This window comes from Canis lupus, chromosome 2 (assembly GCF_011100685.1).
Source record: "Canis lupus familiaris isolate Mischka breed German Shepherd chromosome 2, alternate assembly UU_Cfam_GSD_1.0, whole genome shotgun sequence".
Taxonomy (NCBI): Eukaryota; Metazoa; Chordata; class Mammalia; order Carnivora; family Canidae; genus Canis; species Canis lupus.
In genome coordinates this window covers 35,272,167-35,289,066 of record NC_049223.1, presented here as the reverse complement: position 1 = coordinate 35,289,066, position 16,900 = coordinate 35,272,167, and the positions used below count along the sequence as shown (strand labels likewise).

General features: G+C 39.1%; 1 protein-coding gene across 1 annotated transcript; it reads right to left on the bottom strand.

Moving 5' to 3' along the window:
• Positions 1-1,518: 1,518 nt before the first annotated feature.
• On the bottom strand, positions 1,519-5,231 carry PCDHB1 (protocadherin beta 1). The gene has a single exon (XM_038530378.1). It carries the CDS (start codon positions 5,039-5,041, stop codon positions 2,642-2,644), a length of 2,400 nt encoding a protein of 799 aa, XP_038386306.1. The 5' UTR covers positions 5,042-5,231; the 3' UTR covers positions 1,519-2,641.
• Positions 5,232-16,900: the final 11,669 nt, after the last annotated feature.

Here is a 16,900-nt window from a genome sequence, read left to right as displayed (position 1 = left end):
TACATTTTTGTTTTGTATTTTCTAATTTTTTATTTTAAACTTTATCTATTTCTTTCTGCATTCATATGAGCTTGCTTCACCAGCTTAACAGAAAACTGTGCTATTTTTAATTTTTAATATTTTGTTTAAATATAATATAAATACAACCGCTACTTTGTTATTATTTTTACAGTATCACATAAATTTGTAAACAAAGTCAATTTTTTGGTTGGAGAACAGTTGTTTAATTAGTCGCATAATTTGATGAAGTTCAACTGTAGAGAATATAGACTTTATATGAGAGACTTACACAGATGAATTTTGCTTCCATGAATGAGACGAATTCATTTTTTTTTTTTTGAGAGAGAGAGAGAGACAGTGAGTAGAAAGGTAAAGAGAGAGGGAGAAGGACAAGAGAATCTCAAGCAGGCTCCATGCCCATTGCAGAGCCCCACACAGGACTGGATCTCACAACTCTGAGATCATGACCTGAGCCAAGAATCTGATGCCTAACCAACTGAGCCACCCAGGCACCCTGAGAAAAAGTTCATCTTTAAATAGAAACCAAAAACAAAATACAGAGACATGACAGAGAAAGCAATGTATTTACTTATTTTAGGATAACTAAACAAAACCAGATAGACAAATACCATTTCTTATATATCTGTATGTCTAATTTCAGCATATAAATCTGTTTTAACTGACATCTCTATTATACATAGCTTACAAATCTATAAACATGCCCATATAATAACATTTGAATTTTTCATAGTTTAGTATCTATTTAATAGTTTTATAATTATAATGGAAATTTCAAATCAAGTTAACATAATTTTCATTTAAAGTTAAAACATCATTATGAAGAAACCTTAATAAGATTTAGGAAATTTATACTTGTTTAAGATCATATAGCACATAGGGTTACAAATAAATACTTATTTTGGTCAAAATGTATTCTATGTGGATAATTCCAGTCTTAAAAATCTGCTTTTCATCCCAGATAAAAGAGTTTGCTGAACAACAAAATAAATAATGGTAGCACTGGATTATAACCTAAATAATAAAATATCCATGAGTCTATATATACAGGAATCAGGGAAATAGAAAATTACCACTCGAATGCCACAGTATTAATTGCCATCAGAAGTAGCCAGCAATAGATACTAAAATTAATGAGCAAAAATTTAAGCAGAAACATGATATTTGCATAATTTCAAAGTGTCTCTCTCCAAGTACTTATTCATTACAAAGAGAAAAATAGCAACTATACAGTGGAGAAACTTGACATAGTACCTTAAGTGAGTGATGAGGATTAGTATTACCTTAACACTACTGAACTGTACGCTTAAAAATGTTTGATGTGGTAAATTTTTTGTTGCTTTTAACCACAATGTTTTATTTTTTTTAAAGATTTTATTTACTTATTCATGATAGACACAGAGAGAGAAAGAGAGGCAGAGACACAGGCAGAGGGAGAAGCAGGCTCCATGCCAGGAGCCCGATGCGGGACTCGATCCCGGGGCTCCAGGATCACGCCCTGGGCCAAAGGCAGGCGCCAAACCGCTGAGCCACCCAGGGATCCCCCTAACCACAATGTTTTAAAAAATTAATATTACTGCTCAATAGGACACATTGACATCATGTACCCCCTGATAATGACAATTTGAGAAGGATACAATATCATGTCTGTGGTATTTTTCCCAATAATGCAGAACATCAATCTAACCTAAAGAAGACAAGGACAATCTGAAATTGAGGGGCATGTTTGTTAACTAAACTTATTATGGTAATAGTTTCACAATACACGTAAGTAAGGTAATTATGCCATACACCTTGAGATTATATAGTGCTACAGTTATATCTCAATAAAACTGAAAAAGTTGAAAAAAGTAAAATCTAGTAATATGTGAAAATGTATCTTTTCTTAAGGCTACTTAATTGGTATTCATGATCATTTTTTCCTTAATATCTTTTTATTTTATAGTTGTGTGCTAGCACTTGTTAACTATAGTAAGCCTAATTTATTTTTTCCTTACCTACCTTTCATTCCCCACACTCAATGAATGTGATAAGGAATGGAATGGACATCTGGGTATAAAGAGAAGTTTGAGATTTGCCTTAGGCCATAAACAGCCATTAAAAACTCACATATAACTTAACTTTGGAAAACATTCTTGAACTGAATCTCTTTAGTCTTATATCTGCCTTTATTCACCTTCTCAAATAAGTCAATCTTTTTTTTTTCTTTTTACCTGTCTTTCCTCCTGATTATCTATGAGGACACCATTCACCAGGCATTCGTGTTATTATGAATGATGACATGCAAGATTTTGAGTCAAAGATGATCTACACATACTGAGGCACAAAAATCTAGAAACTTCTGAGTAATGATAAACTATATTTCTGCTTCTCAAATCTAATTGCTTCCTGATATATCAAAACTAGAACCTAGTTTTCTTCCCTATGCATGCATAACTGTCTACTGGAAAATAATTTAAAGGCAAAATAACCAGATCTTTCTATGCAACTAAGCATTTCCAGGGCCAGGAGTAATGAACCCAAGGGAGACATAAATAATGGCTGCATATAGCTCATAAGTAAGAGCTACATACAGTTGTCAGATACTCGACCATGATCCTCTGACCCCTGAGACCTATTCCTCTCAGAATCTGGTGGTAAACTGGAGCCAGCCTCTGTTTTTGCCTTCTCCAGTGCCATGGGGGAAGGGAAAGTTGGGCATAAAGCGCTTAAGAAACCGAAACTCACTATTGCTGGTGCCAGTGGCTGAGCACATTTCATAGGGACACGGCTGAGATAAAGACCCACTGGCCCCTCCTTGTACCAGGTTGTTAGGGAAATTACAGTCATCATAGAAATGCTCTTGAACTGTGAACTTTTCTCTATATTTAACCTTCTGGTAGATGTGAAGAACAAAGATCACTGTGACAGACAGGAGAAAGAGAAAGGAAAGCACAGCTAGAGAAATGACCAAATATTTAGTGGATGGATTTACCCTTGTAGGATTCTTGGATGGATTCCGGAATTGCAGATAAGGTTCAGAAAATCCATCTACCAGCAAGATGTTGAGTGAGGCAGTAGTGGAAAGAACTGGTTGGCCATGATCTTGAACAAGAACGATCAGTTTCTGAATCATAGGGTCTCTCTCAGATATCTGCCGCAATGTACGGATTTCCCCATTTTGTTGTTGAACAGAGAATAACCCAGGGTCAGTGGCCTTAAGGAGATGATATGAGAGCCAAGAATTCCGACCTGAGTCACCATCCACAGCCACTACCTTGGTTACCAGGTAGCCCACATCTGCAGACCTGGGCACCAAGTCATTGCAGGGTGAGGTGCCATTCTGCAGTGGGTACAAGATCATTGGGCGGTTGTCATTGTCATCCAGAACAACCACTCTGACAGTAACCTGGCTACTCAATGACAAGAAGCCCCCATCAGTTGCCTTTACCACAAACTGAAAATCTTGAATGGCCTCATAATCAATGGTTCTCAGTGCATAGAGCTTCCCGTTATCTGAATTTATGGAGATATAAGCAAACACGGCTAAATCTCCACTTTTTGGAGGCAGCAAAGTATATGTTACTTGGGCATTCTCACCCAAATCTAGATCTTCAGCATGAACTTTGCCAATAAAAATTGCTGGGCTGTTGTTTTCTCGAACAGTCAAAATGTAGGAGTCTTCCTGAAATACTGGGGGGTTGTCATTAATGTCAGATATTAGCACCTCAATCACAGTTTCTGTGAACAGACTGGGTGGCCCAGTATCCATGGCAACAACAGTGACATTGTAGCCGGAAACCTCTTCCCGATCCAAGCCTCTGTCAGTAACCAGTGAGTAAGAATTCCGGAAAGTAGGTTTGACTGCAAAAGGAAGGTCTTCTCTGAGGAAGCAGATGATTTTTCCTCCCACCTGAATGTCCCGGTCTCGAATAGAGAAAAGGGCTACTACAGTTTGTAGTGGGGAGTCTTCGGGGAGAGGGCTGGATACAGAGGAGACTGTCACCTCAGGAGGATTGTCATTCACATCCACCACTTCCACCAGGACTTTGCTGTGGGCAGAGAGGCCCCCTCCGTCGGTGGCTTGAATGTCAATGTCGTATGTTTCAATTGCTTCAAAATCTAGGGGCCCTCTTAGACGAACCTCTCCAGTTTGAGAGTCAATCTGAAATGTCTGGAGAATTGTTTCTGGGTTTTGAGCTAAGGAGTACGTTATTTCCTTGTTGGAGCCTTCGTCCAGGTCTGTGGCACTCACAGTGGCCACCAAAGAACCATTGGCGCTATTTTCCGGCACCTGAACGCGGTACACCAGTCTAGAGAACTGAGGTACGTGGTCATTGACGTCCAGAACCTCCACGCGGATGTGGGCGATGCCAGATTTGGGTGGGGACCCGCCGTCCACCGCCGTAATGGTCAGGTTGACTTCAGGCTGCTCCTCTCTGTCCAGAGGCTTATCCAGGACCAGCTCGGCATATTTGGGCCCTTGGCTGCGAAAACGGGTGTGCAGGTGGAAATACGCGTTGGGGCTCAAGGTGTAGTTTTGAAGACCATTGAGGCCCACGTCCAGATCCTGGGCGCTCTGCAGAGGAAAACGTGAACCCAAGGGTGTGCTCTCCGGAATCTTTAAAAGCGGCTGCTTGTTCAGGAAAATCGGGGCATTGTCATTGATATCAAATACCCTGACCTCCGCACGAAAGGACTGCAGCGGCTCCACCAGGACTATTTCAAAGTGCAGCACACACGGGTCAGCTTTGCCACAAAGCGACTCCCTATCCAGTTTCTCCTTCACGAACAGATCCCCTGTCTTGCGGTGGAGCCGGAAATGCACTTTGCTGCCTTCGGAAACCAGTCGCGCCCCGCGCGCAGCCAGCTTCCCTACCTCCAGCCCCAGGTCCTTGGCCACATTAGCCACAAACGAACCGCTCTCCATCTCTTCCGCCACCGAATAGCGGATAGTGGCCGCGCTCCCCGTAGATATGCACAACAAAAAGAGAAGAGACCCTACTTGCCTGCTCTGCAAGAATTTTCTGCGCGCAACCGCCATCCGTTCTCACAAGTGCACTCTCTGCAGCAGCCACCACCTGTTGCGGATATACTTCACTTTTCCGCCGACAGGTTCCTGCAACTGCAGGCGCTGAGCTTTGCTCGGCTCTAACCGCAGCGCCATCAACCGCTAGCCGCGCCCGGTAAGCTGTTTTGCACTTGGAAGAAAATTTGCATTGAGCAACTCAACTCCCTAGTCTATCCACTGTATTAATAGGTATGTTCTCATTCCGGAGATCAGGTAGAGGATGAAAGTCGTTGCCAAAGCAACGGCTGACTCGCCTTTTAATTCCCTTTCAGAAAAAAAGTCCTTGGGAATTAAAAAGCCAATGAGGTTACTTAAGCTGAAGTCGCCTACCTGAGAGCCAGCCGGCTGGGGCCGCTGCGGCAACCGGCAACCGGCAAACACTGAGGAGTAAGCAAGCTATTTTGAATACTCCACACAGTCCGCCCTGAGATCCAGGGAGAGGCAAAAACGTCCTGGAGCCGGATGGCAGGAGGGCAGAGAGGGATGGAGAATCGGAGACAGTGATCAGCAGGAAAAAGAAAGGGGACAGACAGAGGTTTCCTTCAGGAACCTGGTGTCCATTGATAGAGTAACTGGCTTTGATTTGCATAAATCCATTCCTTTCCCAGAACACTCAAACACTCAGGAAACAGTTGGTTTGGCACTTATGATTATGATGGTATTAGTATTTTTTGATGGCATTAATATTTACTGAGTATGGTTCCATGTAGTGCTGGTACTGTGTTGTTTACGTGCATTATCTAGTTAAATCCTTGCAACAACTTCATGAAGCACACATCAGTATTTCTTTCTTTCTTTTCTTTTTTTTTTTTTACAAAGAAACTGAGACTGGATAAGTTATGTCACTCTCCTAAGACCCCCTAACTTAATAAATATTAGAGAAGGAATTCAATTTAATTTTGTCTGACTCCAGAGTCTATGCTGTTAATTAGTACATTACTGTTTCCCAGATAACATGGTGGATAAATGAAATGAAGTTGTTTGGCATTGGATTAGAAAGGAAATGAAATAACAGACTACTTACATATATTGAAAACGACCTGAGAGAAAGTTGGGAGATATTTGTTCAGAGTTTCTTTTACAATCATAGGATCATAGAAGGTTTAAGAATGATAAGCCACCTCAAAAAAGATGGATCCCTCAATCTACATTACAAATCTTAACATTTGGCTTAAGTGTGCATCCCTAAACAGCTTAATTTTGCCTCTTTAAAAAAACTATATAAAGAAATACAATAAAGTATATGGAAGGTAATTTTTTTACTATGGTTAAAAAAACACATGACATTTATAGTGAATAATCTTTTGAATCCAATTTCTTTCCTTCATTATTTAGCTCAGTGTGAGACTGATGTTGTTGTGTTTAGTTCTCATTCATCCATTCCATTGCTGTATAGAATTCCAGAGTATTGTCAATACCCTTTGGCCACAGGGCATCAGGAATGCACCTGTAGTTAAAGAGTTGTATTTTCTGACTTACTGGAATAAATATGCTCAATGCAAATTTTCTTCCAAGTGCACACCACAGAGAATCATGGGACATCTCAGTAAGAGAGTGTTAGAAAATGATTTCAGGTGGTGAAATAGGACTTTGTTTGGATGGGATGCTGCCAGAAATGGAGTTGATACTATGGTTGGATATATTAATAATTCTTAGGTAGAAAGTGAGAAGAAAGGAGGAGGTAAAGCTGGGACTGGCAAAAAAGCTATGATTGATCATTCATACTAGCCAGGATAGATCATTTTTGTGCATTGGATAGTGTTCTTTTTGTCTGTGTTTAGACATGATTATGGCGTGCTCTTATCTGAAATTTGATCCATCACAGTCACAGAGTGGCATTGTGTAACATTGGTGTTCTATGAAATTGTTTTTGTTCTATAGGCAAACACCATGGCCCAGCTTGGAGTATCAGATCAGCTACTAGCTATCAGATATTGCTTTTGTCTTTTTCAGTATGAATATAGCAAAACTCATTTGCACATTTGATTGAGAACTGCTACTGTTCATAGCAGTGTGCCCTTGTATGTGTCACTTTGTAAACATGTATATGTATTTTGGGTAACAGGGCATATACCCAGAAGAGGCATTGATGTCATGGGGTATGTTCTTTTCAGCTTTACTTCTTTTTTTTAATTTTTATTTATTTATGATAGTCACACACACAGAGAGAGAGAGAGAGAGAGGCAGAGACATAGGCAGAGGGAGAAGCAGGCTCCATGCACCGGGAGCCCGACGTGGGATTCGATCCTGGGTCTCCAGGATCGCGCCCTGGGCCAAAGGCAGGCGTCAAACCGCTGCGCCACCCAGGGATCCCTCAGCTTTACTTCTTATTGTCAAACTGCTAAGAGGTCGTACCTGTTTATACTCTCATCAGCAGTGTAAACTCCAGTTGTTCAAATTCTTACCAACACCTAGCATTACTTATTTTTTTAAAGTCTATCCATTCTTGGTATCTCAGTATGGGTTTAATTGTATTTCTCTGATGATAAATTATTCATGAGGTAGGACACTTTATCTTTGTTTTTTTTGTAATAATAAATTTATTTTTTATTGGTGTTCAACTTGCCAACATACAGAATAACACCAGTGCTCATCCCTTCAAGTGCCCCAAGTGCCCGCCACCCAGTCACCCCCACCCCCCCCCTCCTCCCCTTCCACCACCCCTAGTTCGTTTCCCAGAGTTAGAAGTCTCTCATGTTCTGTCTCCCTTTCTGATATTTCCTACCCATTTCTTCTCTTCCCCTCTATTCCTTTTCACTATTATTTATATTCCCCAAATGAATGAGACCATATAATGTTTGCCCTTCTCCGATTGACTTATTTCACTCAGCATTACCCTCCAGTTCCATCCACTTTGAAGCAAATGGTGGGTATTTCTCGTTTCTAATGGCTGAGTAATATTCCATTGTATACATAGACCACATCTTTATCCATTCATCTTTCGATGGACACCAAGGCTCCTTCCACAGTTTGGCTATTGTGGACATTGCTGCTAGAAACATCGGGGTGCAGGTGGAAATTGAAGCAGTCATCAAAAACCTCCCAAGACACAAAAGTCCAGGGCCAGATGGCTTCCCTGGGGAATTCTATCAAACGTTTAAAGAAGAAACCATACTTACTCTACTAAAGCTGTTTGGAAAGATAGAAAGAGATGGAGTACTTCCAAATTCGTTCTATGAGGCCAGCATCACCTTAATTCCAAAACCAGACAAAGACCCCACCAAAAAGGAGAATTATAGACCCATATCCCTGATGAACATGGATGCAAAAATTCTCAACAAGATACTAGCCAATAGGATCTGACACTGTTTAGTATATCTTTAGTCACATGGTTATCCTTTGGGTGAAAGGAAGGTTGTTCAGGTTTCTTGCCCAGTTTTTACATTAGATCATTTACCTTTTTTCTGTTGATTTGTAGCTCTTTGTCTATTCTGAATATGAGTCCTGAATATCGTGAGAGAATGAGACATGTTTATCTTTAGTCAATATATGTCCACAGAGTTTTTGTTTTAAAAGGAGATATTTCAAAAAAAGGGGGAGGAGATATTTCTGGGACTCCTGGGTGGCTCAGCGGTTGAGCGTCTGCCTTTGGCTCAGGGCGTGATCCCTGGGGTCCGAGATCAAGTCCCCCACTGGGCTCCCTCCAAGGAGCCTGCTTCTCCCTCTGCCTATGTCTCTGCCTCTCTCTTTCTCTCTCTCTCTATCATGAATAAATAAATAAAATTTTTAAAAAGAAAGATATTTCTCCCGGTGATTCACACATTATGCAGAAGCTTATGACATCTTAGGGAATCTTTAAAAATTGAGATGTAATTAACATGTAACATTATGTTAGTTTCAGATGTACAACATAATGATTCCATATTTGTAGATATTATGAAATGATCACCAGGCTAAGTCTAGTTAAAATCTATCACCCCATTGAGTTAGAATATTTTTTCTTGTTATGAGAACTTCTTAAAATTTATTTTAATTCCAGTATGGTCAAGAGTGTTATAGTAGTTTCAGGTGTACTCATCACAACACATAGGCTCCTCTTTCCCCACCTATTTCACTTAACCCCCCGCTAACCTCCCCTGATAAGAACTTTTAAGATCTGTTTTCTAGCAATTTTCCAATATACAATATAGTATTATTAACTATAGTCACCACCTTAAAGTCTTAGTGCAATCAATTTTCAAATAATGCATCCCAAAGCCATAAATTTTAAATATCAAAAAAAATAATTTATAATTTTTAAGACTCCCAGTTTCTGGTAATTTGTTATGGTAGTCCTAGAAACTAATACACAGGGTAAACCAAGTTGTGGCTTAAAATATACTATAATAATTGGGCTTGACCTCTTGTTCTTCTGTCACCTTGATAAGAACATTCTCATTTTAGCCCACTGACCCAAGGATGAGGATGGAACAGCACTGGACACAGCTTGCATATTGAATCAAGCACAGCTGATTTCAGCCTAAATCTGCTGACTCCTATATGCATGAGTGGGAATTAATGTTGTTTTGAGCAACTAAATTTTGAGGTGTTTTGTCACACTATTTTATGTGACAATAGCTGACAGATACAATATGTAAACATTTAGTTTTGCTATGAGTTAGTTGCAGACATCATGATACATCGTCCCGAAATATCTCAACAGGCACCTCTTATGAACAGGAGCATTCTCCCACATAATTTCAAATACAGTTCTCAATTCAGTGAAACTTAACATGAATGCAATCCTAATACTTAATATATATTCCATATTCTAATTTCTGAATTGTTCCAATATTGCCTTTTGTGGTTGTTTTTTTAAAATCCAGAATACATCCAAGGATTGCACATTACATTTAACTGTCATATTTTTCCAGTTTCCTTTAAACTGCAACAGTTTAAAGAATGCTTTTTTACAACTGATTTTTTTTTCATGAAACTTCCATTTTTAAAGAATCATTTTACAGCATATTCCTCAATTTGGAATTTTTACCATGTCTTAATGATTAGATTCAGATGAAATATTTTTACATCAACACCACACAGGTGATGTTGTATCCTTTTCAATACACTACATCAGAAGGTATATAATGTCATTTATTCCATTATGGCTGATAGAAAGTTTGATAATTACATTATAAAATAGCTTACATCTAATTTCTCAATTGGAAAGGTATCTTTTAATTCTTTCCTTAATTAATTAGTTATCTGTGGAGAGATGCTTCAAAACTATGTGATATGCTGTTTCCAAAACAATGACTCAGTGTTTCCCAACATCCATGGGTGATACTTACCTGAATTAGTACATACCTGTACTAACATCTTATAAGTGTGTGTATACACAAATACTTATATAAATGTAATCATAGTACTTATACTTTCAATTCATTAACACAGGTTTCTTAATTTCCATCCTCAATTTGTATTTGTACTAGCCTTGTACCAAAGTGAGAATCTTTGCTTCCCAACATTATCAATATATTTGCTTATTACCTAAATCTTAAAATATATGATACTTTTACAATAAGATCCAGCAATCCCTCTCCTTGTTATTTACCAAAGGAGATGAAAACTTGTGTCCTTCAAAGCTCTGCACACAGATGTTTAGAACAGCTTTAATCACAATGTCCTTTAGTCATGTCTTTGGTTGCTTCTAAGTCTGGGCAATAATGAATAAAGCTGCTATAAACATCCATGTCCAGGTTTTTGTGAGGACATGTTTTCAACTCCTTTGGGTACATATCAAGGAGCATGATTGGTTGATCATATGGTAAAGAGAATTTTAATTTTGTAAGACACAGCCAAACTACTTTCCAAAGTGGTTGGACTATTTTGCATTCCCACAAATAATGAGTAAGAGTCCCTGTTGTTCCAAGTGCTCACCAGCATTTGGTGTTTTCAGTGTTGTGGATTTTGGTCATTATAATAACTATGTGGTAGTATCTCATTGTTGTTTTAACTTGTATTTTCCTGATGACATATGATGTGGAGCATCTTTTCATATGTTTATTTGCCATCTTTGTATCTTTATATAATGAAGTATCTGTTAAGGTCTTTTTTTATTTTTTTATTGGTGTTCAATTTGCTAACATATAGAATAACACCCAGCACTCATCCCATCAAGTGTCCCCCCTCAGTGCCTGTCACCCAGTCACCCCCACCCCCCGCCCAAGTTAAGGTCTTTGACTCAGTCTTTAGTTGGGTTGTTTGTTTCCTTATTGTTGAGTTTTTAATTTTTTTTGTATATTTTGAATAGATGTGAACCTTGGTCATTTATCAGATATGTCTCTTGGAAATATTTTCTCCCAATTTGTGTCTTGTGTTTTTGATCTCTTGCAAATGTCTTTTGCAGATGATAAATTTTAAATTAAATTTTTAAAAGATTTATATATTTATTTGGGAGATGGAAAGAGAGCGTGCCGGGGCAGGAGAGAGAATCTTGAAGCTGATTCTCACTGAGCAATGAGCCTTACATGGGGCTCAATCCCAAGACCCTGAGATTGCCACCCGAGCCAAAACCAAGAATCAGACACTCAACCAACTGAGCCACCTAGCTGTCCCCAAATTTTTTATATTTTAAAGACATTTTTAAAAAGATTTTATTTATTTATTCACAAGAGACACACACAGAGAGAGGCAGAGATATAAGTAGAGGGAGAAGCAGGTTCCCTGAAGGGAGCCTGATGCGGGACTCAATCCTGGGACTCCAAGGATCATGCCCTGAGCTGAGGCAGATGCTTAACCACTGAGACACCCAGACACCCCCAAGTTTTTTATTTTAATGAAGTCAAACTAGTCAATTATTTGTTTGGTCATACCTTTGGTATTGTATCTAAAAATTTATCTCAACATCCAAGATCATCTAGATTTTCTCCTATATTATCCTCTATGAGTTTTATAGTTTTGTGTTTATATTTAGGTATTTTTTCTTTTTTTTCTTTTTTTGAGACAGAGAGAGCACATGCATGAGCGGGTGAGGAAGGGCAGAGAGAGAGGAAGAGAGAGAATCCTAAGCAGGCTCCACATTCTGCACAGAGCCTGATGTGGGGCTTGATCTCACAACCTTGAGATTACGACACAAGCTGAAATCAAGAGACACGCACCAACTGAACCACTCGGGTGCTCCCTTTTTTCTTTTTTGAGACAATTTTTGTGAAGTGTATAAAGTCTATGTCTAGATTTATTTTTTTTCTGCATGTGTTGCAGCATCATTTGCTGAAAATTTGTTTTTCCATTGCATTGCCTTTGCTCCTTTGTCAAAGGTCAGTTGACTGTTTTTTTATTATTATTGTTTAATATTTCACTTATTTAACTATTTTAGAGAGAGAGAGAGAGAGCATGTGTGAGTGGGGGGAGGAGCAGAGGGAGAGGGACAAGCAGACTGTGCTGTGTGCACCTGACGCTGGTAGAATGCCTGATCCCCGACACCACGACTGGAGCTGAGACTACAACTAGAGCTGGAACCAAGAGTCAGACACCCAACCAACTGACCCACCTAGGCACCCCAGTTGACTTTTTAAAGAGATTTGAATTATTTATTATTTATTTAGAGAGAGAGAGAATGAGCAGTGGGAGAGGCAGAGGGAGCAAGAGAGAATCTGAAGCAGACTCTGCTGAGCATGGAGCCCTCCATCCCATGACCCTGAAATCAGGACCTGAGCTTAACAGACTGAGCCACCCAGGTGCCTGACCCCCTGCAGTTGACTTTTTTTTTTTTATGATAGTCACACGCAGAGAGAGAGAGAGAGAGAGAGAGGCAGAGACACAGGCAGAGGGAGAAGCAGGCTCCATGCACCGGGAGCCTGATGTGGGATTCGATCCTGAGTCTCCAGGATCGCGCCCTGGGCCAAAGACAGGCGCTAAACCGCTGCGCCACCCAGGGATCCCAGTTGACTTGTTTTATATGGGTCTATTTTGGGGCTCTCTATCCTATTCTATCTGTTTATTCTTTGGCCCATATCTTTATTCCTGTAGCTTTATAAGAAGTCTTCAACTTAGCCAGTGTCAGTCTTCTGACTACGTTCTTTTTCAATATTGTTTTGACTCTTCTGGGTCTTTAACCTCTCTAAATAAATTTAGAATCAGTTTGTCAATATCCACAGAACATCCTCCCGGGATTTGTATTGGGATTACATTAACTATGCATCAAGTTGGAAAGGACTGACATCTTGACAATATTGAGTCTTCCTATCCATGAACATGGAATATCTCTCCATTTATTTATTTTTATTTCTTTCATCAGAATTTTTCATATAGATCTTTTTTTAAAGATTTTCTTTATTTATTCATGAGAGACAGAGAGAGAGATAGAGGCAGAGACATAGGCAGAGGGAGGAACAGGCTCCCTGCAAAGAGCCCGATGTGGGACTTGATCTCAGATCCCAGGATCATGCTCTGAGCTGGAGGCAGACGCTCAACCACTGAGCCACTCAAGCATCCCCTCATATAGATCTTGTACATATTTTATTAGACTTGTTCCTAAGTATTCCATTTAGGGGGTACTAACATAGGTGGTATTGTGTTTCTTATTTTAAATTTCACTTGTCTGTTACTGGTATATAGAAAAATTATTGACTTTTTTATATGATGCTCATATTCTGCAGCGTTGCTATAATCACTTATTAGATCCAGGAATTTTTTGTAGAGACTTTATTTTTTCTATATACCTACTCATGTAATCTGCAAACAAAGTTTTATTTCTTTCTTCCTAAGCAGTATACCTTTGTCTCCTTTTCCAGGCAATCTTTTGGGGTTTTTTTCCAGGTAATTTTTTTTCCAGACAGTGTTTAAAAGCAGTGATGAGGGGCACCCAGGTGGCTCAGTCGGTTAAGTGTCTGCCTTTGGTTCAGGTCACGATCTCAGGGTCCTGGGATCTAGCCCTACAGTCATGGGATTGAAAAATAATAATAATAATGAGGAGGGAAAAAACAATGCAACCAAATTGGAAAGAAATAAGTACAATTATGTCTGTTTGCAGATGATATGAAATGATATGTCCAAAGCCATAAAGATCCCCCGCCCCGAAAACTGTCAAACTCATAAATAATTTCAATAAATTTTCAGGATACAAAATCAAAAAATAAATATATAAATAAAATAAAGTCTTGGAGACTCAGCTCTATAAGCCCGTGAAAACAAGCCTTGGAAATCCCTTTCATGAAGATGGCGCTGAAAGCGAAGGAAGCCCCTACCCCTCCCAAAGCCGAAGCCAAAGCAAAGGCTTTGAAAGCTAAGAAAGCAGTGCTGAAAGGCGTGCACAGCCACACACACACATACACACACACAGACGATTCCTACATCACCTACATTGCAATGACCCAAGACCCTGCGTCTCAGAAGGCAGCCCAAATATCCTCGAAAGAGTGCCCCCAGGAGAAACAAGCTTGATCACTATGCCATCATCAAGTTCCCCCTGACTACTGAGTCAGCCATGAAGAAAACAGAAGACAACAACACACTTGCGTTCATTGTGGATGTCAAAGCCAATAAGCACCATATCAAACAGGCTGTGAAGAAGCTCTATGACATTGATGTGGCCAAGGTCAACACCTTGATCAGGCCTGATGGAAAGAAGAAAGCAAATGTTCGACTAGCTCCTGACTATGATGCTTTGGATGTTGCCAACAAAATTAGGATCGTCTAAACTGAGTCCAGCCCGCTATAAATCTAAATATAAATTTTTTCACCATAAAAAATAAAGTAGGGGACCCCTGGGTGGCTCAGCGGTTTGGTGCCTGCCTTCTGCCCAGGGCGTGATCCTGGAGTCCCAGGATCGAGTCCCGCGTAGGGCTCCTTGCGTGGAGCCTGCTTCTCCCTCTGCCTGTGTCTCTGCACCTCTCTCTCTCCCTCTCTCTCTCTCTCTATCATGAATAAATAAAATCTTTAAAAAAAAATAAGCCAAGTATTTTTTAAAATAAACACAAAAAAAGAATTTGGGAATTTGGACTTAACACTATTACAGGAGCGCCATGTTTGTTTGTTTGTTTGAAAATCTACTCAGGCAAGCCAGAAAAATGTAATTAGACTCACATTGGATAACAAATTCTTATTATCCCATGTTCTGTCCTATACAACTCTGTATTTCCTAATTATAAAGTTAGTTTAGATTAAAATCTGTTCTAATATTTTTTTGGTAAAATCTGTTCTAATATTTATGCAAAATGTGTCACTTATGTATACTTATTTACCTTTATACCATACATTTAAATGCTTCTGAAATTGTTCTGCTGAGAATTTTGTCACTATTTTCAACCTCTTTCAGAAAAAATACCCTATCTAACTAGGATATTGGAGAGATTGTCCAATGTTTGGACAGAAACAATAGATTATTTCTATTATTGCACCCAAACTTCAAGTTGTCTTAGAGTTGTAATGTTTGTACTTTTTTGTTATAGTCATATTATATTAATATCTGGGGTCCCCTCAATTTTCTTTCATATATACTCCTTCCTTAATCTGGAAAAAACCGTATTTGGAGGGGGGGGCAATGTATTTTGAAACACTGAGGTCACATCTGCTGTTTTAGATTTTAGTACTATTTTAGAATTCTTTTCTTTCATGTGTCTTTTCATGCATTAAGTTTCTTATTCATTTGGCAGAAACATGAGGCTTTAGGGGTCCAGAAGTCTTTCTTAGGCAGCTCAATGCACCGCAGCTGCTCTTAATCTACCATCTGTTGCTTTGAATGACAATACTCCTTATTGTTCACCATGTGCATATGCATATAATGTTTCAGTCTTTCACAGTAACATAAGAAGGCATAATATAAACCAATACCATCTATAGTCCAGATTTATATTACATTCTTATTTTAAACAGATGGCTTTCATGCCCTTATTCACGCTTATTTGCTTTCCATGTTGATTCTGGTGGCATAGGTTACAGGTGCCTTTCCATGAAATTTGACAAGTGTTTGGGAAACTTCCCAATTTAATCAAACGGAGCCTAGGCTAGAGTGGTAATTTTTCTCTTCATTGAACTCTGACCAATTTCTTCCTTTTATAATCAAAGACAATTCACATAATGACCTCAAATCAGTACCTCAATTTTTTGTTGAAATTAATATTTTGAATACGTTTTATACCTTGAAACAGAAGCAATAACTATATTTTCTATGTTAAGATCCACAGAGCAGCAAATGAGAAAATTATCTTAAAAATACTAAATATTAACTGGGTTGGCTGACAAAGCTAAGCGTACTTCCTGAATAGGTCTTTTCTTTCTGAGATTGATAAATTTGTTCTTTGAGAAAGAATTTTATTTTGTCAACTTGCTAGAATTGATTTTACATTGTAATCCATGCATCTGAACATATATATATAGTAAGGCTCTGGCTATATAGCAGTCACCTATTTCAAAAGATGGAAGAATGATATTAAACTAATTAGGAAGGAGAGCTTACCAGTGGAGACGTGGAAATTGGATGATTAATTGACATGAAATTTGACTTTATAGCTTCTTTCATTTACTTATTAGCATTTTTAATTTAAATTCAGTTAATTAGCATATAATATATCATTAGTTTCAGAGGTAGAGTTCAGCGATTTACTGGTTTTATATAATACCCAGTGCGCATCACATCATGTGCCATCCTTAATGCCCTTAATGTCCATCATCCAGTTACTCCATCCCTCCACCCTGTCCCCTTCATCAACCCTCAGTTTGTTTCCTATGATTATGCATCTACCGGGACGCCTGGGTGGCTCAGTGGTTGAGCATTTACCTTTGGCTCAGGGCGTGATCCCAGAGTGCAGGGATCGAGTCCCACATCAGGCTCCCTGTATGGAGCCTGCTTCTCCCTCTGTCTATGTCTCTGCCTCTCCCTCTCTGTGTGTCTCTCATGAACAAATAAAATCT